The sequence below is a fragment of the Onthophagus taurus genome, chromosome 7, assembly GCF_036711975.1.
Source record: "Onthophagus taurus isolate NC chromosome 7, IU_Otau_3.0, whole genome shotgun sequence".
Lineage (NCBI taxonomy): Eukaryota > Metazoa > Arthropoda > Insecta > Coleoptera > Scarabaeidae > Onthophagus > Onthophagus taurus.
In genome coordinates this window covers 30,108,937-30,136,071 of record NC_091972.1, presented here as the reverse complement: position 1 = coordinate 30,136,071, position 27,135 = coordinate 30,108,937, and the positions used below count along the sequence as shown (strand labels likewise).

The 27,135-nt window shown below is 34.0% G+C and overlaps 1 protein-coding gene across 1 annotated transcript; it reads right to left on the bottom strand.

The window, feature by feature from the left end:
• Positions 1 to 5,886: 5,886 nt before the first annotated feature.
• LOC111429388 (Fas associated factor casp) lies at positions 5,887 to 27,135 on the bottom strand. Its single transcript, XM_023065286.2, has 11 exons — positions 26,995 to 27,135; positions 26,786 to 26,854; positions 17,910 to 18,222; positions 17,676 to 17,856; positions 17,401 to 17,622; positions 17,089 to 17,279; positions 7,335 to 7,480; positions 6,984 to 7,275; positions 6,560 to 6,722; positions 6,117 to 6,429; positions 5,887 to 6,065 (listed from the first exon to the last, which is right to left on the bottom strand). The coding sequence occupies exons 1-11, from the start codon at positions 27,031 to 27,033 to the stop codon at positions 5,985 to 5,987; spliced, it is 2,010 nt and encodes a 669-aa protein (XP_022921054.1). The 5' UTR covers positions 27,034 to 27,135; the 3' UTR covers positions 5,887 to 5,984.

The following is a 27,135-nucleotide window of genomic DNA, read 5'->3' as shown; positions in this document are numbered from 1 at the left end:
GAGAGGGACGTACGATCATCCTTTTTATAAACAGGCACAATTCTTGATCGTTTCCATCTTTCAGGAAATTCACAGGATGTAATGGACAAGTTAATAATAAATTTAAGAGGGCAAGCAAATATATAACGGCAATCTCTGACCATAAAACTTCGCAACATCTCCAGCAGTATGCTTATTAGAAAACGTTTCCCTTAATTTAATTAGCTCCTCTTCTGTAGTGGGATGAAAAGAGTATGGCAACGGATTGAAATTAGATTCAGTGAAAGTTCGGTCAGTAGATACAGTGTGAACAGCAGAAAACATGTCAGCAAAAGCATTTACAATATCTTGAGGATCAGCAAGAACATTGCTCTCACTATCAATCAGAGTACAGAGTATTCTTGTGGTACGTTTCTTAGCTCGGAGAAAATTCCATATACTGGACGGATCAGTCTTGATGGTATTTTGTATGTTGTTAAGATACTTAATGTAACTGTCGTTTATTTCATTCTCTTAAGACATATTTCAAATTCAAAACCCAATAAAAAATAGACCTAAAGGCACAATAAACTCATCTTTTTAAATTAAGAGGGTATGCCACCTTGAAGACCCGAAAATAATAGGTATTTTTAAAATTTTTTTGCAAGACGAAAGAAGTTTTCTAAAAACGGATTGCAGGGTGTGAATAAGCCACTTTTCTAGTTTTAAATACATATTTTATTTATTAACAGTTATTAAAATTGCACCCGCTAGATGTTGGTAATGTTAGGCTTGCAAATCGTGCAGGGTCAAACTGTGCGCAGGATTTCTCCTAACTTGTAAGTCGAATAATTAAAACTTGAATACGATTACTGTAGTAAACTCAAAAACTAGGGAACTACGTAAGATTTTAAAAAAATATTCATTTTTGACGAAATGGTGACGATTTTACAAGAAATGTCGTATTTATCGATAAAAAACGTACATAGAAATGGTTGTAAAACAGAGAATCTGAGACATATCGAAAAACAGCTACGTACTTACCTAGAATTAGATAATACAAACTTTTGAAAAAAAAATCTTGAAAATCCGTTGAAAAATGTGAAAGTTATCGTGTGCACAAATTTGAAAAATGTAGTTTCCAGAAAAACGCGTTTAAAGTTTTCGAATGTAAAAACTTGTATATTTTTTCTAGATACATCTCATCAGCGATTCCTGTACCATACAGCTGTCCTTCCTGAAGCTTATTTTCATCTTCTGCAGCTTTTCTGTCTGACAGTAGGCTTCTACGAGCTTCTTTAGTCTCAGCAGTCATGGAGCGCTCAGCGCGCGCTATGGGATTTAAATCCGTTTCATGACAAAAGTCGAAGCACGATCTTCCAATTGTTAATTTCAGTGCTTGCATTATTTCCATAATGCTTGTAAGACCGTCATTAAAATTGCAAGCAGCTATATCAGACGCAATGTCAACCACTTTCTTGCCACTGTGAATAGTTTTTGGTGCGATAGACCATAACGCGGCGTTGTAACTTTCATTGCTGTTTTGCGTATATCCCCTTAAACATCTTCTCAAGAGATCTTCCCTTGATAGTTCTTCGTACACAGATTTCACTGCGTTGAAAACATCATTGCCGATTGCTGGCTTGTCGATTTTTGACAAAGCGTACGCTTTTTGCCAGGAACACCACGAGTCAGCACTAACTGCACAATTGTCATGCTTTGGAGTTTCATCTGTTGAAATTTTATGATACAAAGTAACCCAGATCTCTTTTTTCATGTCCTTCACGGAATCGCAATTTCTGCGAATAGCCAATCCATAATATAAGGAAAGTCAATCAATTAATTTTCCTTTGCCTCCTAATCCGCTGGCGTTTCTTTTTAGATTTCGTAACCGTGTGTCCATTCGTTTCTGAACGTGATCGACGCATTCTTTTTTGGTTACTATTACACTGTCATAGGGCTGAGTGTCCATAATACCTTTGAAGGTTTTGCTGTCTCCGTCTTCTACGTAAAAACAGTACTTTAAGTTATGTTTTTTTTCGTATCGTTGAAACATCTCTACGACGGAGTCTACTTCCATTTTTCCTGAAGATCCGACATGGTTTATATCACATATTTTTTTATGATCTTCCACCCAATCTTGAAATTCCGCACTATCTTTACCTTTCCAGTAACTACACTTTTTACAAATTTTTGACTTTATATTTGGAATTACCCCTTTGTTCGATAGAACTCGGGTAAAGTTTTCTACGAAAATGAGTTTTTGTGATGCTATTGTTTATTCAGGTACCCGAAAGCCTACTTCAATAGCGTTTTTGAAAAATGATATTTTATATTTTTTTTAACTTTTTTGTACAATAAGGTCAAAATACCTGCATATACAATGGATAAAAAATGAAACAAAAAGTGGTTACAGAAATCTTAGAATTTCCGGTGAGGTGTGTTACAAAAATCAATTTTTTAGGCAGAAAAACATTCCGCAAATGTTTTCTGTCAATGGATTCTCATTCTAGACAGTATAAAGAACACTTTTAACCCTTAACCCGAAACATAGGTCCTGTAAACAGTTTGAATTGTCATAGTGCAGTGTGATGTGAGTAGTAGACTCTAGAAACGTGCAGGTCTGTAAAACCAGTGGTTTCGAATTATAGTGAGGAGGTCCTATAGATCAGTGTTTCTAATTGCATATATATACTAAACAAAAGTAGCAACTAGTTTAGCAACTATGGATAAACCAGATCCTAGTTAGCTTTTGAACTGTTAGAACCTCATCTAAGGCAAATACTAACAACAAACCTTCCCGGGGAACTGCGGTCTAAATCTTTTGAGATTTGCACATCAAGTCCACAATGATGAAAATACTGTTCCTGATGATAAGAAAAACTTGCAGTATTTGTCTATCATCAAAAATGAGAAAAACAAATTATTGTTCCAAGCCAATTTCCTTAGAATGTAGTCGAAAAGTTTGTGTCACATGTATTCGAAATAGTTAATAATTATAATTTGAGCAGTTATTACTACGAATAAAGTTGTATATTTGAATTTTCAATAATCAAGGTCTGGTAGATGTCATGTTGCTTCTAATAAGGTTGATATTTCAGTGTTTTGGGTTATGAGTTAAGCAAAAAAAATCGATTTTTTTAAATTTCAAAGGTTGCATTCCCCCTTAAGATGTAGGACATTTCCTTTCGGAAATCCACAACCGATTCATGCTAGGACAAAATAAAACTAAAATTATCCTAAAAAAGGTTCAAACGGACCTAGACTGAGGGAAATTATTCTTGACTCTTAAGAAAAATTTATTCTTGAATGTATTTCTTAGAAACAAGTATAAGATACTCTTAAAACAAAAATATTTTTTTAGTAGTTTAGTTTAGTAGCTTTTTACCAGTAGTCGACCATTTCCTCCCTTGAGTCGACCAGTATAAGTCCAGTGGTCGACCGGCATTTCTTCAGTCTGCAGTCAACTTATTTTTTATAACTCGTAATATTTTTTCAGTAAATCTATATATATATATATATATATATAAATGAATGTTTGTCTGTATGTCCTTTATAGAATCGTAAACTATGCACTTGATCATGTGATGATCTTTAGCAAAGTTGTTGTGCATGGGCCCACGAAGGTTTCTAGAGGAGTCATTTTATTGATTTCTTCAAAATCAATAAAATTACTCAAAATGAATTGAATATTTGCGTAATGTCTTTCCTTCAAATTTATTTTAGTTGGTGGCGTAACAACGCGCGCAAGGTACAGCTAGTTTATTTATAAAAATCAATTAAATATTCATGTTTTAATTTTTTATTTGGTCTTGACAAGAACATATGCTCATTTATTAAATCAAAAATTATAAACGTAAAAAATCAACTTAAAAAAATTTACAAAGTAATGGAATCTTAACCACTACTGAAGAAATTAACTGATTTCTTATGACAAAATTAGGAGCAGAGCGAACACTTATAATTCCTAAACTCTTCTTCCTCGTAACTAAGTCCTATGAATATTATTGTTAATGCTTCATCAGCCTGTATAGCAGTGTTTCCAGCTATGTTTCCACTGTCACTAGATTTGAGGTCCTAGGAATTTGTGATTCTCACAAATAATCTAAGACAGTACTAATTTTATCTGCATCGATATTTTTTGGTTTTAATCTCTCTGTCTTTAAAACGACCTTTCTTTGTCGTATTTACATCTTCCATGGTAATTGAATCGATAGCTCTCAATGTTGTGTTTTTTAATCGATTCTGAACGCATTTTGTAATATCTTCGGCCAATCTCTCGGGTCTAGTGAAAAAACACCACATCGTTTAAAGCAATTTCTAATACTTTCTGGCAAAGTAGACAAACGTATGTAGAAGTGGTTCAATTCTCCGAATTATTGCGCGTGATTTTGACAGAGCTTCGGGCTCCCTAAAGACAATATTTTGTCGTCTACAAAATGCTTTAAACCATTTGTCCCTAGGCTTCAGTCTTTGAATTGTGTTCGTCATAGATAAATCTTTTAGCCACAAAGATAATTTTTTTCCTCTTCTTGACTGAGATACCCCCATAATCAAAGGCCTCATTTTTATTCTGCCTTTAAGCCTGTCTATCAGGCTAGTTTTGGGAATCTGAAAATTTCGAGAAGCTTCTCTTATTCCCATACCATCATGAATTGCATGTGTTAAAGATGTTTCTGAATATCACTCTTAGGAACACTCTACGTATTTTAAGAAGCGGTCGACGACTGGAAAACGTTTCGTACACTAACACTCCAGTAGTCGTCCACTGTGGTCGACTAATGGAAGCTTATATTAATTGTAACGCCTATGTTGTTTAAATAAAGTTGTTTTTAACAACTTTATTCAAAAAAAAAACCTTCAAAATGATAATTCCACCTGGAACGAAATCCGAAAACAAGTTCCTTCAAAATATCAAAATTCCTTCAAACTCACAGAATCTGAAAAAGCTAATCTTCTTGCGAAACACTTTACTCATATTCGTTTTGGACAAACAAAACCAAAACGTTACTCTATAAGACGATATATTCCAACAAGCGCAAAATATCCTTAAAATATTACACGACTTTCATCTCATTACCCTTTACGTTATTCATAATATCCTCCTCTAATACCTTCCTAGAAAAGCGATTATGCAACTCACTTACATCACTTGTTATATTCTCAAATTTGCTTCCATATCAAAAACAAACTGAGTAGGAGAAATTAATGTTTAAAAATTTCCAACTCAAACATTCCCCTTAAAATAAATATTAAATAGCTTATTAATTAACCATGAACAGAAGGTTGGGGAAGAAATTATCCAATGAGTACTAAATTTGGGTGTTATTAGTCATTACAAGCAATCATACTTTTAACTTGAATCGTTTTCGAAATGCGCCACACTAGAAGAAAGGCATTTATCGAATATTATCTTTCATAGTTATTTTAAATATAAAACCAAATTTCAAAATAATTCAAATTCTAACACCTGTAAGGCTAATTTACAGACATCCAGAAAATTATTAAAATTGAAGTAATAATGTCAGTTTAAGGCCCATTTTTGTCACCTCTTGATAAATTTATTCAACTTTGAAAATGGATTGCTACAATAGTGATGAGTCGTCATGACTTATAACTTTATCATATTTTGTATAACCCTTTTGTTCTAATGATAAATGTGACATCAGTCGCAATGCTTTCCTTATTTAAATAAATATTAATAAAATTATAGGGTTAAATAAATTCATACCAATTGTTTTTGAATTGAAAAATAAATAAGATAGAAAACGCCACAGATATGAATTATTATTATTAATAAATAAACGTACTAAATACAATTAGTATTATGTAGTAGAAATTACAAATTACGCCATGACAATGAAACTCAGGCTGCTAGTCACGTGCACTGCGCTTAGATTAACATATATTTGCCATATCATGGGACCGTGTGTGTGGTTTTTTCCTTTTTTTATCTTTATAAATCCTGTAATCGTTTCAGGGGAGGGGGGAAACAGGACGACAGAAAATTCAGGGGAATGTGCGGATTATCGTTCCTCTAATATCACAGTTTCTTTCGGACATAATTTCAAGTCCTGCAATGTCTTTGTGTTATCCAGGGTAGTCAACTGAAAACAAACAATTTTTAAAAACCATTTTCTTACAAAACAAAGTCTTACGTCTCGTCTAGGCCAGCTAGAAATCACTTTATACTCGTTATTTGGGTATCCTTGTACCGTTAAGTAATCCAAAAGAACTTTCAACTGCGTGTTTGCCAGGAACCTTCTTTCTAAATTTTTACCATTTGGCAGTCGAAATCGGATTTGCGTTATACTATCACCTTGTTCTGCTGAAGGTTCCGGCGGTAAACTTGCTTCCACTTCACGACGATATGCTTCTTTTTGGGCCAACTTTTCCGAACGTTCAGTTTCAACGCGTAATTTTTCTTTTGCCTCTGCTTCTGCTATTAAACGTTTAGCTTCTTCCTTCGCTCTACAAAAAATAATAATGGAATTTATAAATAGTTTGATTAACAAAACTTTTTAGTTTAATTATTTATCAATTTTATATATAATTACTCTTTTTTATCTAAAGTAGATAACAAGAAAAAGCCGAAACTTACCTATCCGCTTCCAAACTTTCCCTATAAGCCATATCTTGTTCCCATTTAACAAGTTCCCTCTCAGCTCTTTCTTGTTCTTCTTTTACTTCAACCCTTTGTTGATCAGTGAAGACATCAACAGCTTCAATTAAACTTGAAAGTAATTCGTTTATACCCACATTACCTAATTATTGAAGACGAATAATGAAAAGAATTAAATATTTACCAATACAAAGAGTGATCTATAATCAAATAAACGAAGAGCAAACGTAAATTTGATGTGTTAAAGTATTACAATTTAATTCTATTTATCTTTGTCCAACTCTTTGAATAATTCTTCTCTAATAACTTTGCCTATTCTATGAATTATTACTAATTGAAATAAAATAAATTACTTTTGCTCTGTGTCTATTAGTTTTGATTCGCCTATATAATAACTACTAACCATAAATAACACTGTAAATATCTGTTGATGATCTAACTTTCATAATAATAATAATAGCGGGTAACTTATCGACAGGGATGTCTCTCAAAGACATTGCAGCTGTAGCCCCCATACAATTACTAACGGAATTCTGTAACCTTGTGCGATTGCTTTCAAACGTTAAGTCCCAACCCCAGAAAACGAAGTTTCTCTCAATCACTTGCATCACGCTTTCAACTCCCAAAAGTTGAGTGCAAAATACGTTTGAAAGTACGCTCGAATCGTGATGTAAGTAAATACCCAGGATTTTTTTCTGAAATTGAATAAAAATTATTTATAGATAAAATTTGAATAAAAAAATGATGAATTTACGTCTTTAGCTGGTCTTTGACAAGCTTCCTTAAGTGCATCCTCGAGCGTTCCCTGATAAAACTGAGGATGTATCGCACCATAACGTGTACTGAATCTTTCCACAAAACTTATACTGCCAACTATTTCATCTTCAATCATTTCTGGAACTAAATAATAACAAATTAATTAATTTCATTTTTGTAGCAAATTTGTAGCCTACTCTTTAGAATATAAATGACTACATTGAAATCTAATATTTGTTTCACAAAATTTCAGATATTATTCTAATAATAACAAGTTTCCGAACAATATTTTTAATGGTCGAAATGTTTTATAATATCTAAAAAGAGTTACTATGTTAAAAATTACTTCAGATGGAATAGGATATTTAATTGACAATTAGTAAGTACACAAATACTAATTCTTTTCATACCAAATAGATGAATGGTGGTTTAATGAGTTTGGTAATGATAACACAGTAACACCAAGAATAATATGTCAAGTGAGAATCAAGTTGAAGATCAAAATTATTGAACAAGAACGAAGAGAAGCGGCTGTTTTGTATACAAATGTGTTGTTGTTGTCAAAAGATAAAAAAAGAAAATCAATGCCAAATCGCTCGTTCTACGACTTCTAACTCCTTTGCTTCCAGATAAGGTGCCACCCACCCCATTTGAAAATACAGTCATTGAAATGTTGAATTTATATGGCGTTCGTTGATATACAGGATGTTTCGGTGACTCGGGGAACAAATGTAACCTAGTATACTAGAGTGAAAATGATGACGATTCATGTAAAAAAAATTAGTAAAAGTCCTCAAATTGCAAAGATACAGGCCATCAAAGTTGGGAAATTTTAACACATTTTTCTAAATATCTGAAACACTATTTATGGTAAAGTGTTGAAATTTGGTACAGTGTAAACTAATATCATGTAAAATCATTTAGGCAATTTTTGAGTTGGATCGGTACACGGGAACAATGCTATACGGGCTGTTCCTAAACTTTGTTTGCTCAGAACTTTTTTATTCTATCATAACCCTACATTTATTTTTGCAGTTTCTAATAGTAAATTTAGTTTAGAATCTTTTATCACTCTTAGAGAATATTGATAAAAACCACCGTTTTCGTATTAAATGCAAAAATGTTAGCTCCGAATTCAATAACACTAAAAAAAGAAATAAATAAATAATCTGAATTGGCAATGGCAAGAAAATCGAACTGAGCTGTCATAACTATTATGAATGCAACATGTCCAAGTGTAGATTTAGTTAAATCACATTTTTAATTTATTGGTTTAATAAAAGAATAAAAAACAATAAAAATCAACAAAAAATAAACAAAAAAACGACAATACTAACAGGAATAATAAAAACATACATAAAATAACAAGATAAGTAATAAAAAATACTAAAGGAAATGTTCAAAAACTTAGATTTCTTTTTTTTTAGTGCTATTATTGAAATCGGAACCCAACATTTTTGCATTTAACACGAAAACGGTGACTTTTATCGATACTATCTAAGAGTAATAAAAGTTTGTAAACTAAATTTACTATTAGAAACTGCAAAAATAAATGTACGGTTATGATAGAATAAAAAAGTTCTGAACAAACAAAGTTTAACAACCTGTATAGCATTGTTCCCGCTGACCGATCCAATTCATAAATTGCCTAACGATGTTACATGACATTGATTTACACTGTACCAAATTCCAACGTTTTACTGTAAATAGTGTTTAAGATATTTGGAAAAATGTGTTAAAATTTCCTAACTTTGATGGCCTGTATCTTCGAAATTTGAAGACTTTTACTAATTTTTTTTTACATGAATTTCATCATTTTCACTCTAGTATATGTGGTTAAATTTGTTCCCCGAGTCACCGAAACATCCTGTAGATACATTTAGTTGGCTTTTGATGAAATCACAATGCGTGCTTACTACTGATTACTGCTATTAGCTGATGTTCATATTTGAAGGGCGAATGTATTGAAGAATTGTATGAGAAACATGCGGCCCAATATTCTCTGCAACTTTAGTAATTAGTAATGTTGGACACTGCAGATAATAATCAAGTTCAACCCCAATAGGACTTTTTTCATTGAATACAACTTTATTTATATCAGGTTTGTCATTAGTAACCTCATTGTAACAATCCCAATACAATACTGGGTGTCCCTCAGAAATGGCTCACCCCTATATTTTCTTTTATTATTAGTGATATAAGAAAACCATTTAGAATGAGTAGTTAGACCGTTAAAACGGATTATTACGACATGAAATCATTCTCTTTGTACTTCCGGTTATACCGGATGTGAGTACTAATTTCGCTATTTTTTTTAAATCTATAATTTTTTTTTTCAGTTGGGTAGACAACATAATTTCACATAACTTTTACTTGAAATATTTCGCGACCGCTTATAATTTTTGAAAAAAAAATTATTTTCGTTATTTTTTAACGTTACATTACAACTTTTGACGCACTACGTTATGTCCCTCTTGATTTGCTATTTCTCGAGCAGTGATCACTGCTATGCTTTAGTCAGTGGTTCTTTTTTAATAATGGTGTAAATTAACAGTTGTATTAGTTGTATATTATAAGTTCAAAAAAACTAATTCTCTAAATTTTCAAGATGCTCCCGCCTCGATTTTGACATAATTGTATCTTGCGTATTGTCGATCTAACGACTCAACGTTATTCCTACGGAGATATTTAGGTAATACAATTTCTAACTCGATTTATTTTCTAATGCCTCACGAGACCTTACTGGTGTATTATACAGCTCATTTTTGATTTTGCCCCATAAAAATAATCTAAAGGTGTGAGGTCAGGTGACCTAGAAGGTTCTAACTAAAATAAAATAAACAATCCAAATTATAATGTACAGGTGTCCAAATTTCGATGGGTTTGCAGGGTATATCAGTTATTATGAAAGATAGAAAGTTGCGGCTTTCGCGAACATAAGCTACTTTTTTGTGAAACTTACAATGGCGCAAACCAAATTTTCATAGTCCTCTTCGTTTTTAGGGAGAGTTTCAAAATTTACGATTTTCAGACACCTCCTGTATCTCGGCTATCCGTAAACGTAAAAACGGGTTCTAATAGATTTCACGTCGAATCCATTATAATCCGTTATAAAGAGCTGAGTATTTTAGAAGTTGAGTATTCAGTATTTGAGTTGTGTTTATAACTCAAAAACCGTGATGACTAGAAAAATTCTACGTGCACCATTGGATTCCACGTGAAAAAATCTATTAGAACCCGTTTTTACTTTCTCACTAAGTTTCCGGGTAGCCAAGATACAAGAGGTATCTGAAAATCGTAAATTTCAAACACTCCCTGTAAATCAAAAACGAAGAGGGTTATGAAAATTTGGTTTGCGCCATTGCAAGTTTCACAAAAAAGGAGCTCAGGTTCGCGAAAGCCGTAACTTTCTATCTTTCATAATAACTGAGATACCTTGCAAACCTATCAAAATTTGGACACCCTGTACAATAGACATTGTACATTGTAAGTTACTATCAGCTACAGTACATTTGGTGTAAAAGAACAAAAAATTTTAAATAATTGAATTAAACTTAATCGTTTGATCGCGTTTTTCTTTTAAAAGTAATTTAATACAACTGTTAATTTACACCACTATTAAAAAAGAACCACTGACTAAAGCATAGCAGTGATCACAGCTCGAGAAATAGCAAATCAAGAGAGACACAGGGTATTTTGTACTATTAACCCAGCAACTATACGTCAAAACGTTAAAAAATAACGAAAACAATTTTTTTTTCAAAAATTATAAGCGATCGTGAAAATCTTTTCTAGTAAAAGTTATGTGAAATTACGCTGTTTACCCAACAGAAGAAAAAAAATTATAGATTTTAAAAAATAGCGAAATTAGTACTCACATCCGGTATAATCGGAAGTACAAAGACATAATAAGACAAAGATAATCCGTTTTAACAGCCTAATTATGCATTCCAAATGGTTTTGTTATATCACTAATAAAAAAATATGGGGGTGAGCCACTTCTGAGGGACATCTGGTATACCTATAAAATCTCTTGTTACAGTTTCGTCTAGTTTTCTTCCCTTCGCTTGTAATTCATCATCACATTCATTACTAACAGAACTGTCGCTGTTATCACTTTCGATTACTAATTAAAGTATACTCTTTTTAATGCAAAACGCCGTTTTGAAAAATCACTTTCAGTTCTTGAAAAATAAATTTTTGAAATAATCGATAATTTTTTCGAATTTTGCAATTTTCGCCGATTAAGTTTTCAAAATTCGTATAAAATCCAGTTCTTGGAATATGAGTATGAAAATTTCCCAAAGTGTTAATAAAAGTGTCCTGTTTCCAATGAACCAACACGTTTTGAAAAATAACTTTTAGTTTTTGAGAAAACAATATTTGAAGTTTTGATAAAATTAAAAAATATAAAATGTTACTTTACCTCGTTGTATAAGGTTGAGGTTAGGAAACACATTCAAGTTTACATTCAATTACATTCAAATTTTGATATATCATTAATGGACTGATAATAAAATAGAATGATGTATTGAAACAGATGTAAATCGAAAGTTTTAACAATTATTGTATTTTGGTGTAATTATTCTTTGTTTCCATTATTCGTATTAAAATAAAGAATTGCACTTTTTGTAATGGATAGTTTATTGTATTTTCGTTCTACCGGTTTCGACTCAACTTAGAGTCATCTTCAGGAACACGTCATAGTTTGATTGGCTGGCTCACAACCATCTTGTCAGCCAATTCATCGATCATCACATCCACCCATAATTACGCAATTATTAAGTTCTTGATATCCTTACTGCTTTTTAATCACGAACAAATGTTCAATAATAGTACCATGCTTTTAGTTCAAACTATGACGTATTCCTGAAGATGACTCTAAGTTGAGTCGAAACTGGTAGAACGAAAATATAATAAACTATCCATTACAAAAAGTGCAATTCTTTATTTTAATTATTGTATTACCTACACTTAAAAACTAGAATAGGGATATAGCAGATGTGTCAAGTGAAACCAGTGAAACATATAATGTCTGGGTGGAACATAATCATGTTCCACAGGTGGGTGTGTCGTTTTGTCACATTCACACATTCCATACCAAAACTAAAAAGTTAATTAAAGAATGTAGCTCTTTTATAAAAGAACAAGACCTTAAAGAATTTAACCTTATACCGATGAACCCTAGAATTCTTATGCTATATTCAATCATAAAATTACATAAACAAAACCATTCTATTCGCCCCATAATCACATCTGTCAACTCAAGTACTCAGAAAATCGCCAGATTCATCAATCTCTTTATTACCAGACAGTTACAATATAAACCTGCTAACACAATCAAAAATAGAAAAGAGCTAATAGAAACAATTTCTCATATCAACCTCTATACCAACATACCTATCCACGAAACCTCAACCATAGTTCACAATTACCTGAAAATCCGTCTAAATACAACCAATACCAAACAATTATTTAAATTAATAAAACACTGCACCGAACTTAATTTTTGCCAATTCAATGGAGAAATGTTTAAATACAATGACGGACTCTAAATGGGTTCACCACTTAGCGAATTTCTTCATAGACCAACTAGAAACGTCACTACTTGAACCTACTGGTCCATTCAATAAATACATTTTACTATGGAAAAGATATGTTGATGACATCTTGATTCTCTGAGATAACTCTTCGCCCAACAACATCAGTGAACTTCTACAACACGTCAATACTTTCCACAACACGTCAATACTTTCCACAACAAAATTAACTTCACTATGGAAATTGAAAAGAATGAATCCATCAATTTCTTAGATCTTACTCTGAAAAAAGTTGGAAGTAGGATTGAATACAACATATACAGGAAACCTACTCAATCAGATACAGTAATACTTTCACCACTATACAGGCTGTCCCGTTAAGCGTACGGAGCGGCTGTATCTCTAGAACGGTAAGGCCTAGAGGTTTGGGAAAAAAATCCTTATAAGCAAAGTGACCAAGAGAAATGGCTGGAAATTATTTTAAAGTTCGTAATTCTACCGCTAGGGGGCGTAACTGCCATTGCGAAACATAAAGTTCCCGCTATCTCAGAAACTTAAACGATGAGCTATAACTTTGACAACATCATTTAATAGCTTGGATAATACCGCATCGCTTTTGTTTTGCGATATTTCTCATATCTGTCATAATAAGGGAGGGGGAGGCCAATGCGTTTTCATATGTTTACATTTTAATATCTCCTAGACCTTTCAACCGATTTGAATGTTTTCGGAGTTGTTTGAAAGAGCATTTTATGCTCTTTTTAAACATATTTTCAGTAAGACCGTCTGCTTTAAAACAAATGAGCTAGAGGACGTTATCTGCAGCGATTACATATTTTTGTGATTTTTGAAGAAAAGTTAAATGGAACGATACTATTTACTTCACAGACCCTTAGTCACCTTAAAATTTGCTAAATTTTAGTGAAAACCGCATCTCGATATCGCCACCCGTTCTCGAGTTATAGAAGAAAATGTTAAAAACTTGAGTGCCATCAATTGGATCCAGTTACCTCATCAAGAAAAACAAATCACATAACCATGGTAACTGTAAACATGTCATTTACTAACGCAGAAGCGTATGATAGAGCGTATGATGATTTATTTTCAATGTTTCGAATACGATGCAACTGCATGGCAAAAATGTGCAATGTAATTACGACAAAGAAAGACATTTTTCTCTAGAAGTATTTTTAAGATTAACTTAGCGATTACGGAAAACTGGCAACGTGTAGCCCATTCAGACATCTCTATGAATTCGTAAATCACATTGGTGCGCAATGTGATCCCACATAATCTGGGAACTCCGAAAACAATTGTCCACAAGAGTTCTCAAGAGAATAATATCTCCACCACGTTGTTTTACATCAGGCCTTAACAGATACCGATTATGATAACAGACTGAACTATTACCATTGACTTTTAAATATTATTTGGGCAAATCCAAATCTTTTATCACAAATGCTATGGATGCATGAAGCATCTGTCCACAAGCTGATGTAAACTTGCATAATATGCATTCTTGGTTCGAGCAAAACCCACATTGCTTTCACCCCTCTATCTATTGGGTAGACTAAACGACCTGACTTTTCAAGAAAAACCAATAACCAGGGAAAATATGACAAACACTAAATACCATTAGAAACGTGTCCAGGGCCGAGACTTAAGCAGCGCTTTTTTTTCGTCGAAACTAGATTACATAAATGCATCGAGGTTTATGGAAGGCATGTCGCACATTAGTGAGTTATTTTTGCCAAAATTTTAAGTTACTCTAAGTGTTTTGATTTATTTTGTTTTATTATCATTGTTGATGTTTCATTGATCCGTTGGCTTTTCAACACGCCTCAAAAGTAGTTTTGAAGCAGTTCTAAGCTTGGATAAAGTGTGAAGGAAGGTTCTAGATAGTAAAATTTTTGTTCTCTCTTATTTGTTTCCTAAGGTAACTTGATCCGATGAAGATATACGAATTTTTAACATTTTCTTTTATAATTCGAGAATGGATGGAGATATCGAGATGCGGTTTTCACTAATATTTAGCAAATTTTATGGTGATTAACGGTCTGTGAAGTAAATAGTACCGTTCCATTTAACTTTTTTTCAAAATCACTAAAATATGTAACCGCTGCAGATAACGCCCTCTAGCTTATTTGTTTTAAATCAAGCGGGCTTACTAAAAATATCTTTTAAAAGAGCATGAAATGCTCTTTCAAACAAGACCAAAAATATTCAAATCGGTTGAATGGTCCAGGAGATATTAAAATGTAAACGATTTTTTTCCCAAACCTCTAGGCCTTACCGTTATTGAGATACAGCCGCTCCGTACGCTTAACGGGACACCCTGTATACACAACCATGCTGCTTTCAACTCATACATACATCGTATACAAGAACAACTGACAAACAAGTACAAAAACCAAGAAATATAAATAATTAAGAACATCGCACATAACAATAATTTTCCACCTCAATTCATAGCTGATAATCAACTCACTAAACATACAAAAAGAAATGAACTCTGACATAAGTAAAATTTTATCACCTGAAAATAAAGAATCCATCCTATACAGATCCGTAAATTACCCTGGCAACCTTGCAATAGACATACAAAGAATTTTCAAAAGATACAACATAAAAATCACCTTCAAAATAAACTCAAGTCCATTACAAATCTTAAATAACGCAAAAGATCAGATTGATCCACTATCTAAAAGCGGCGTTTACTCACTTCAATGCGATACCTGCAGAGCAACATACATTGGCGAAACAGGAAGAAACATCAGACAACGAATTAAAGAACATAAACAAAACGGAAACTCAAATTTCGGAAGACACTTTCTTACAAACGACCACAGCTTTGATGAAACTAAAAATATAAAACTCCTCCATCAACATAACAAAGTTGAAGCCTTGACTCACCCTATTTGAAGCATATGAAATCGACAAAATCCAAAACACCGCAAATTTAAACGACCAGGTACAATTACAAAAAATCCCCCTACTATACAGGTTCCTATCAAACCCATACAACATTAAATCCAAACCACCAAAAAATACATTTAACTAAATTTCTTATTCCCTAAATCCTCTACCTTTTTTTACACACGAGGAATACAATCCAACTGGTTCCCATATCCCAATAATTTCCAAACACTATTCTATAAATAAATTCCATTTTATTTTGAACCATATTAATCCAGTCTATTAATAAAATTCTACACATGCGTTCTTGACAAAACGACACACCCACCTGTGGAACATGATTATGTTCCACCCGACATTATATGCAATTATATGTTTCACTGGACACATCTGCTACATCGCTATTCTCGTTTTTAAGTTTAGGTAATACAATAATTGTTAAATCTTTCGATTTGCATCTATTTCAATACATCATTCTATTTATTTTACAGTCCATTAATGATATATCAAAATTTAAATGTAAATTTGAATGTGTTTCCTAACCTCAACGTTATACAACAAGGTAAAGTAACATTTTATATTTTTTAATTTTATCCTTAATTTAATTGTATTTTGTGAATGTTTAAAACCTTATAGACTCCTGACGATGGTCTAGGCCGAAACCGGTAGAGTTAATAAATTTATGAAATATATTTTAATATAAACATTGTTTATTTTTTAAAAACATCACTTTTAGTTCTTGAGAAGTAACTTTTTGAAATAATCGACAATTTTTTCGAATTTTGCAATTTTCGCCGATTAAGTTTTAAAAATTTGTATAAAATCCAGTTCTTGGAATATGAGTATGAAAATTTCCCAAAGTGTTAATAAAAGTGTCCTCTTTCAATGAACCAACCCGTTTTGAAAAATAACTTTTAGTTTTTGAGAAAACAATATTAAAATTTTGATAACATTTTCGACGTTGCAATTTTCATCGATAACATTCAAAATTCGCTATAAAATTAATTTCTTAAAGGATCATTGTGGAAATATCACCAATTATTAATTATAGTATTCTCTTTTTAATGCAAAAAGCCGTTTTGAAAAATCACTTTTAGTTCTTGAGAAATAAATTTTTGTAATAATCGACAATTTTTTCTAATTTTGTAATTTTCGCCGATTTAATTTATTTTTTATAGGAAATATTATTACAAATGAACAATAAAATTGCTTCTGTGAAACTATTTTCCATGAAATATTATAATTAAATTGTCCAAAATCCAAGGTATAAAGTAGAATTAAACATTAAAAACTTACTTAAAGGTTCCACTCTTTTCGTTGTAACATTATCGACAAAAATATCATCATCTACATTAAAAGATTCCGAAGCGTCTTCGTACTCCTCATCATCACTATCTATTTGGACTACATTGGTACTGCTGGGCCGTTTATCTCTAGTGTGATTAATCAAGATGTTTTGTCGAACGGTGAGTTCATGTTCTGGATAACTGCAATCAAAAATTAATTTTAATAGAATTCGTTCAACATTATTTTGCAAGTGAGGTTTTGTTCGCCGCCTTCAAAATCTCACCCGCAAAGTTACTTTGGATGAACTGAAACGTAATTTACTTGATTCCTGATAGTGCTAACATGCTTTGATCGTCTATATTTGGCGGCCAGCCTGTCCAAATCTGATTACGAACGTGTATATTTGTAAAAGTATAAACGTCATTTTTCACTTCAAGTATTGTTTTCGTTCCAGGATAGTTCACGTGGTATTCTTTATTTGCTTCAGATAAATTCTTAATCTTAAGAACGTAAGTTCCTTTAAGACGTTCAGTTATGTTGTTACTAAAAATTGACATAAAATCATAAAGCAAAAGTTAAATCATAAAAGTAAATACTCTTGATCTGCTAAAATCCCTCCATTCGTAGGTTTAACTGTCAAACTCAATGCGTTTTGATTGGGTGCCATCAATGATTTAACTGGCACATGCTCAAACTGATCGTGTCTAGCCCAACCAGACAACAATTGTTGACAAGGCGGTATTTTCAATTCCCGGTATAATCTTGCTTTTATATCAGCTAAAAAAACATTAATGATTTATTTTGAAAAAAAATGTTTTTTTTAATATCACCTATTGTTCCAGTATCCGGAATATCGATATTTATAATCCTGTCACCAAACTGTACGTTAAACTGAACGGTATTCTGCCTGGTTACGGAGGCGGATGTCGACGGCTGATGAACAGAGTTATTAAAACCATCCTCCAAAGTAGGCATGCTTCGAGCCCTTGCGTGACCGACGTTATTGCCCACCGAAAGCATATCCGTTGCTGATTCGACGGGACTTGCCGGTATATCTATCACTTCAGAGACCATTTCGACATCGTGCATTGAGTGCGAATGAAAGGATTGGGATTCTTGTGGCATTACTTCATTAACAGATCGCTATTAAAATAAATACAATAAATTTGTTATCATTACTTTTCTTAATGTACTTTTGGATTAATACATAAACGATATATTCTAAAGATATAAAAATTTAACAGTGATATTCTTTCAATAAATGATGTTATTTTGATACATTGACCGGCAAAAAAACCGGCCACTAAAATTTAGCCACAACTTCAAAGGTGGCTTTCTCACGAACCACTCATTCGATTTTGATGATTCTTTTTTTGATCGAAAGGTTGATTCTTCTGTAATAATCCTGCGATAGACTATAATTTTTATTCGGATATTAATTTGAGCATATACGGGGTACAAGAATGAGAAAAACTTTTTTCTCGAAATATGTAATACCCTGTGGGGTGCAGATGCTACAGCAGCGGGTGTTAACTGGAATCAAACGGTAGCCCAATCTTTTCTGAACATTTTGTTCTTTTATTCACTCTATTATCTCTGTTACTAACGAGGATGCAGTGTTTTAAAGCGAACGCCTGTGAAAACAAGACAAAGTTGTTTCGAATAGTAAATTGACAGTTATTAAAGATGCCGGTGTCAGTAACTGATGTTGCGCGTATTGTTACTTTAATTGACGATGGCATACGTTGGTTATACCCCAAACAATAGTTCGGGATGCCTGGAACTGCTATGTGGATACCGGAAATTTTACTAGGCGACAAGGTTCCGGTAGAAGACGAGTGACAACAGCAGTTGATGACCGATTTATTGTTCTAAACACTCTGAGGAATCGTAGAACGACAGCTGTAGAAACTCGGCATCGTCTTCAAATGGTGCGTGGGGTTGACGGAAGTGAAAGAACCATTCGTCGAAGACTTGCTGAAAGTGATCTGACTGCAAGAAGACCTGCCAAAAGACAGCGGCTGCTCCAGAGACATCGGCGAGTACGTCTTTAATTTGGGCGCATACATATGAATTGGGGAATGGAACAATGGGGTTCGGTACTCTTCACTGACGAGTCCCGATTTTGTCTCCGGTCACCTGATGGTCGAGAACGAGTGTGGAGACGTCGTAACGAAAGGTTTGCGACCTGCACAATTTCGGAAAGGGTACCTTTTCATGGAGGGTCGGTCATGACATGGGCATCTTGTTGAAAATAGCACGCTAAATGCCCACCGTTATATCCAAGATATTCTGCAAGAAGCTGGCCCTATTCCCATTTTATTGGTGATTCATGCTAATGCATGACAATGCGCCACCGCACGTAGCACGTGTTGAAAGGATGGAGTGGCCAGTGTGCAGCCCGGACCTTAACCCTATCGAACATATTTGGGACCAACTTCAGAGACGCATTCATCGTCGTCCTGTCCTACCGAACAACCTTCAGGAGTTACGAATTGCTCTTGAAGAAGAGTTTGCCGCAATTCTTCAGGAATCAATTACGAACCTAATCAGTTCGATGCCGCGTCGACTACATGACGTGAATGAAAATATCTATCGTAGGATTATTACAGAAGAATCAACCTTTCCATCAAAAAAAAGAATCATCAAAAGCGAATGCGCGGTTCGCGAGAAAGCCAGCTTTGAAGTTGTGCCTAATTTATAGTAGCCGTTTTTTTTGCCTGTCAGTTTATATTATATAGGCAATCAGACAGGAAATAAGCCCACTAATATTTTCAATTCATTTATATTTCGGTCGAATATGCATAATTCAGACTTAATTTTACGGAATATACATGTATTTCATAATATACATACAGTGCGTTAATTAATTATCTTACTCGACGTCATCATTGCAAGTATGCAACCAATATCACAGTGCAAATCGCACATTAGGCGATTTGCGTATTGCAAGACTAATACTGTGATATTGGTTGCGTATTTGAAATGATGACGCAGGGTAGGATAATTAATTAACATAGCGTAGTTTTAAGAACTGATATATACAAGATATACGATTAGAAATGTGGCATACTATGAGTGCTAACACAACTAAAGTTATCAACTAACAAGTAGATTAAAAAAAAATACATAATTTTTATTAATTGCAATACATAATATCTGATAGAGAATTGGTTGACACTAACGTTCACAAAAAGCGGTTTTTCGGTTAATTAATAATGGCAAACCGGTTAACCAAAAAATTTGCGTAAAGTACAACAAAGTGTTTATAGAAGGATGTCAAAATAATTATCATATTAAAACTATACAAAGCAGATATTATGTATATTGAAATTATAAAATATACAACAGAAAAGATATATTTTTCTACAAAAACAAAATTAAAATATAATTTATAAACTTGATGTTTTTATAAAATAATATTTTAAGAAAACTAACGCGTCTATTTGGTCGAATTTCATTTTTGACCTTAACTTTGTACAAAAGTTACCCGCAACGGAAAAAACTCTTTCACTTTCAGTATATGTCGGTTGTATAGTCCCCAAAGCTTTGTATAAATTGTCTTAATTTTATGTGGCTCCAAACATCTTTAATTCTTTTTTAAAGTTATTTCCAAACTCGGTCTCTCCTGTCTTTTTCTGTATCCTGCATCATTTCTGAGATCGTTTCTTGGATGTGCTGAAACAAAGATGTTCCTGTAGTTGCAGGTTTTGTTACTTCTTTAATTGCATCAGCTTCCTTCTCAATACCTTCGTTATTTGGAACTTTAAATAATCTTTCCACCAAAGAAGATGCTAACGCATATGTCAAGCTTTTCGCAAAATTTTAAATTTCCAAAAATTTGTCCCTTTGCGGGAAAGATCCGCTATGTAAAAATTTATATAGCGTAGTTAAATGTATGCGTCTCCTTTCTAAAATTCTTTTTTTTTATTGAGTGATACATTTTTTTCCAAATTCACTATCGTTTTGCTATAATTTATTAAGTAAACATATTATAACACCCTCTGCGTTTATTAAATTTGAGGATGGTTTACTCAGTTCTATAACTGCCAATTCCACAAGTTTCAATATATCAATTAAAATCCTTTGCAATGTACAAATCACTACGTCCGATTTCTTCTAATACTTTGTTTATGCAGTCTTTTATTTGAATGACTTATACCAGTGAATTCCATCTAGTTCTATAATCTATCCCTCTAGTAAGAGGGATTTGCTTTCTGTTTCAAAAACATATCATTGCAATATGCCATTCCTAACTGGCAATTTTCCGAAAAATTTTACTATCTGGCGCACATTTTGCAAAATGTTCTCCACATCTTTATCTTCCAAACTGTACTCATTATTGTTTTCATTGTTATCATCTCGAAACGCATCAAAATGATAACCTGTTTCTTCATCCGAAAATTCTTGTGCTAGGCTGGTACTATTACATTTTTTATAAAAGGTATCGATTACAGCTAAATTAATTGCCTAGTTAAGGCAAAATTGATTTTCAACACCATTCAACTGTGAATATTTTTTCATAACGCTGGCCCCATCTTCATTATTTAGCGTAATATCATTCAGCGTTCAATAGCGTTCATTTGATTTTCTGTCAACTAATACCTGCACTTCATAGACACCGCAAGAACTCTTTATTGAAATATCGCCTAAGTTTCTTCCATTGTGTGCAGTAATAGAAAAACCATCATAAGCAGCACACTTGGCTAGTAATTCTGCCATGGATTCTCTTTGAATGAAATTCACCATGCTAGAAGATTCAACAGCACTCTTATTTCTCTTTTCAGGAGGTTCGTCATCATCAATATTTTGTTTAATATCGATTTTGTGTTTTGTTTTTAATAGCTTGCTAAAACTGATGTGCTTAAATCCGCACATTTTAAAATTGCGTAACATTTCTCACATTTTGCTTCATTTTCTTTTACTCTCTGAAATATTGTATACACACCTGATTTTGCGAACCCTAGTTGACACCAAACAATGGAGCGATAGACACTTGAAAAACACTTAATTATTGTTAGTGCTTATTTCATCAACTTGCGGTCTGTTGTTTTAACGCAGCGTGCATTTTCATCGCCCTGCAACGTTCCTGTACGCAAAAAAGCACCTGGTACAAGCTGGGGTCACTAGAAATGTTGCAACGACAGCTCTGGCAACGATGAAGATTTTGAAACATCAATTTTCGGGCCGTGTATTTTATAATTTCGCGTTTATCGCCATAAACCACAAGCCTTAATACCTTGCAAATCTTGAAAATCAACATTTCCCCCACTACCCGCCACCAATCCAGCTCCTCCTCCCTCAACTCACTACACTCACTGTAAAGACTTCTCATCCTCCATCCAATACCTATTTGCAATTTCTTCATTACCACATCTAAACGTGGTTATAATCCTGTTCCCCTCCTCATCCCTCTCCGTCATCATTCATCATGTACATTGGTAGTCCCTCCACTACAGTTTCGCAATATTTTGGATTGTACATACTTTCCCTTGCCTCCATCCCTCTCTCTTGAAATGCCACATCCCTGTTCCTGCTCTCCAGCTGTTTCCGCATCTCAATACCCCACTCTTCTGCAGTATTCCTTCCTCTCTTGATACCCATAACAACCCATTCCTGCCTCAATCTGCCTGTAGCACTCCCCCAAGATTTTACAATGCACCCTTCCTTCCATCCTCTCCTCAAAACGCACCGCTCGCTTACCCGTCTCCACCCTCACCTTATCTACCTTTATTTCTTCCCTGACTATATATCCCGGAGTCTCCCTATCTAACCGCAACACGCACCTCCAGTACTTGGTCTGCATATTCTCTAAGAGCTCCCGCTCGTTCCAACCCCATACATCATAACACTTTTTATCAAGCTGTCAAACACAACCTTCCTTGTTGTTCTCTTTAAACCTGTACCCCAAGTATGTGTACTCCATCACCTCCTCGATCACCCTCCGCTCCCATCTCCAGTCATCAGTCTTCCTTCGACCTCCTTTATAGAATTTTATTATCTGCATTTTGTCTATGTTCACCTCCAAAATCCTTCAATCTAAAATACCTTTCCAAAGACTGCATCATTGCCGTCATCTCACCCGCCTTCCTCGCGATCACTACCAAATCGCCGGCATACGCCAGTACATGCACCTTCCCATTACCCCGGCCAGTCTGTCCTCTACGTTTACAGTGTACAAAGCAAAAAAGGTGGGCCTAAGCGGACATCACTACCTCAATCCCCTTGTCATCCAAAATCTTTCGCGAAGTTCTTCTCGCACCTTTATTCTAGCTACCGTTTCCACATATATCTCTCTCACCTTATCTATCATTTTTCCAGATATCCCTCTTCTTTCCATCTCTTCCCATAATTTTCCTCTATTTACTCCGACAAACGCCGCCTTTAAATCGATAAATAAAGTATAAAGCTTCCTTCCCTTTCCATCAAGTTCTCTGTCAACCAGGTGTTTCAATATATACACGTTGTCTATTGCTCCCCTTCCCTTTCTAAACCCTACCTGACCATCTAGCAGGAGCCTCCTTCGCGTACAAGATGTACGTCGTATTCAGTAAGCTGATGCTTCTATAACTCTCCATTGTCCTTTTCCTTCCCTTTTTATACAAGGGGCCAAACTACTTGTCAAATCTTCTCATCTCGCGCAACTCAACGCAACTGCAACTCAACAAACATATTTATCTTTGACCATAGTAAAACTTTTAGTCGCGCTAATTATGTATCAAAAACGGATTCCTATATACAGTACCGCTCAAAAGTATATGATAATTTGTTTTTTCCCACATAACTTTTTTGAAACTTTATGAAAGCAGACCATTTTTTTACCATAGTTTTTGCAATGTATTTCACATGACATAGACTTGTGTAGAAGAATCCGTTTCAACTTTGAGTTATTAAAAAATTATTTTTATTAAAATACCAAAATAAGCTATAAAGCGATGTCAACAAAATCAATCAATATCAACATAACAATCGTGAACGGTAATCGGCCATGTAGAGCAACCTAGTACTTGGTTGGGTAACTCATCCTATTGATCACAGCCTGACATCTGGGCATGGAATCGATCAATGCATCGATAGTGGATCTTCACCCACTTCGCCTGCAGCTGATGGAGCTTTTCGTCGGCGTAAGTGGCCCGAACGAGTCAACTTGTGTTAAAGAGTGTCTCACAGTGGTTCGAAGAAGTTGAGATCCGGGCGGCTCTGGCTGCACCAGTCCATTAATGCCACTCGACGCTGCGCGATCCAGTTGGACATTCCTCATGAAGCATGTCATCTTGCAGACAGTCCCTGTACTCCTGGCGGTCCATTGGGCAAGAAATGCGAACCAGAAGGCCGGTGATAGCAGCGCTGAAGCACCCCTACACCATGATGGAACCACCGACATGCTTCGTCGTGGGAAGCAGGTACTTGGGATCGAAGCGAGTGCCCGTAAGATGGCGTATGCAAGATATGCCATCAGTTCCGAATAGCAGGAACTTGCTCTCGTCGCTCCACAGGGACGTTCTCCCACTGCTGTCGGGTACAGTTGAGGGGCGCCTTCGCCTACTCCACGCGCGCCTTCCTGTTCTTAGCTGAAACGAGTGGTTTCTTTACCGGATGTCGACCAATGAGTCCTGCATCCTTCAGCTTTCTCTTGACCGTCGATGTAGACGGTTGGCGCTGCGGATAATTGCACAATTCTCCCCCAATCTATACCGTCGTGAGCCGTGTGTTCGCTCTTCACAGCATCGCGCCTTTCCTGTCCTCCAGCCGGGTGGTGATTTGAGGTCTATCATTTCAGTTTCTTCGTCACGAAGCAACCAAGTGTCATCCACGTCTACAATACCGATGAAATCTGCGTGGTTAGCTGCATCTGTGTGCATCCTTGTTGAGCACCCTATATTCTTCTGCGTCAATTCCGACAAATCTCGAACTCCTTTCTTTTTACTGATTCTTAAGAATAATATTTCATAACTTTCAGAAAATATCACGTGAAAATAACGCGAAACATAAAATTAAAATAAAAGTTATTTCTAGGCTTGACGTCGATTTTCAAAAGAAATTTGTCACGCCTCTATGCTTTGGCATATATTGTGTCCTCTGGAATATAATATAATTATATTCACTTGTTATGCATTGCCTGATAATTGTGTGAAGATTCGTCCAGTATTAGAAAAGGTTTGTGAGAAAAACCAAATTATCATATACTTCTGAGCAGTACTGTACATAATATACCTTCTTTCATTCCAATAGGTGCTCTCAAAAGTTAATTAGAGAACATTGCACAGTTATAGTTCATGACTGCTAAAGTATGTACAGCTATGACATGTATTCGCTTTTCAGAGTGTATATTTAAAAACGGCTGAATACTATCAATGGTTGATGGAGATTCAGATATTTTTCAGTTTCTATAAATCAAAAATTATGAAATAATTGACAGTACTGATGTTGAGTAACCTAATAAATTTAAAATTTAATTTAATTAAATATACTATAACTTTTATTACTTTTATTTTGATCTGGTACTGAAGAGTACTTACCATTAATTAAATTAATTTCTACCTTACTTCATCTTTAGGCTTTTCTAACAAAAGTCTTGCCTTGCACTTCTAATGGCGTCCATTATAATTCCTTATATTGTCCTTCTTTGTATCCAAACATTTTTATTATATACACTTCACTTATAGATTAAAACTCTTAATAGTACAATACACATTTCAGAAAATTAAATTAAATTAAAGATGGAAAAACAAATTGTCAACACTGATTTTAGAGGCTACATTCAGATCATCTCTATTGCGTTATCTACAGATATCAACAAGATATTGATAAATATGTTTTAATGAATGAACGAACAACCAAGAACATGAAAAAAAAACATGTTTCATTCTAAAATAGCATAATTGAAAGAAGATTAAAAAAGGATCATAAAAGAAGACGATTTTATCAATAAAAATCATTGACTTTAATGTTTTTAACATAAATTGTGATTTTTCCATCCTTACTAAACTAAATGATTTAGCTGCCCAGTTCTTGGCTTTGCTCAAATTAACATCTAAAAAATAGCCGAAATTAAGAAATATTTCAATTTTCATTGAACACTAATTTCACATTTTATAAAAGTAATGTAATGATTCATATTGAATAATTACAGACATCAGCAGTAATTAAAAAAAACCTTGAATTTATTTCAAAATCATATGATATGATGGAATCATATCATATGACAAATCTTTATCTAATAATAACATTAAAAACTGTATTTTTCTCAGTATTTGTTCCTTTTTTTACTCATTTAACAAAAAATCCATCAGAATTCTTAAAAATTACCTTCATAGTAACCAAAAAGTTAATTTGGTTCTTTTAGAATACATAACCTCATTTATTAAAGGATATATTTAAGAATATCTTTCATTCTTTTATTAATACTGTGCATCATCTAAAAAAAAATAAAAATTCCATCCATATAGTCATTTAAATGTGTTAAAATTGTATTTGCAGAGAATTGTGTTTTTCAACAAAACCTTTTGCATAACAAAGTTTTTTAAGATAATGTTTTTAAATCAAGATCAACATTAAAGATTCTAAAATGTCTTATCAATCATGTCTTACAAGCAACATTATTGTTGTTCAGCAAGAACAGAAAAATTTTCCAAATCAACTTTTGCTCATGGTCGACCATGAAAGCAAAAAGAACTAAGCAATAGAAACTATGAAATTGTCTTACCACAAGATCCCAGTTGTTTTCTTCCAAGATGCTGATGGCTCTGGTAACATCCTCCATCCCAGTGCATGCCTACAAAGTAACAAAATTTATTCCTTTGTACTTTTAACAAAACTAGTACTGTCATCCTCTGGTTGTTCTAACCTAAACTGTGCCAAGTTCCGATAGGCGTAAATCATCGCCGATAAAAACTATCCGGAAGAAAAACTCACCTGAAAATCAGCCAAAATTTCGTCCCTATCTTTAGACATCCTAAACAAACGGTTAGTACTTAATTACACTTCAACAAAACAATGTTGTTTGACGACGACGGCTAAAGACGATATACAATACAAAACACGCAATTTTGACGC

What these genes read in the sequence shown, in the direction of transcription:
- LOC111429388 (XM_023065286.2), bottom strand. Translation starts at nt 27,033, where the DNA reads ATGTCTAAAGATAGGGACGAAATTTTGGCTGATTTTCAG. An exon ending in GTCAAAGACCAGCTAAAGAC is followed by an intron (nt 7,276 to 7,334) that starts GTAAATTCATCA and finishes ATTCAATTTCAG; the next exon opens with AAAAAAATCCTGGGTATTTA. An exon ending in CTAGCTGGCCTAGACGAGAC is followed by an intron (nt 6,066 to 6,116) that starts GTAAGACTTTGT and finishes GTTTGTTTTCAG; the next exon opens with TTGACTACCCTGGATAACAC.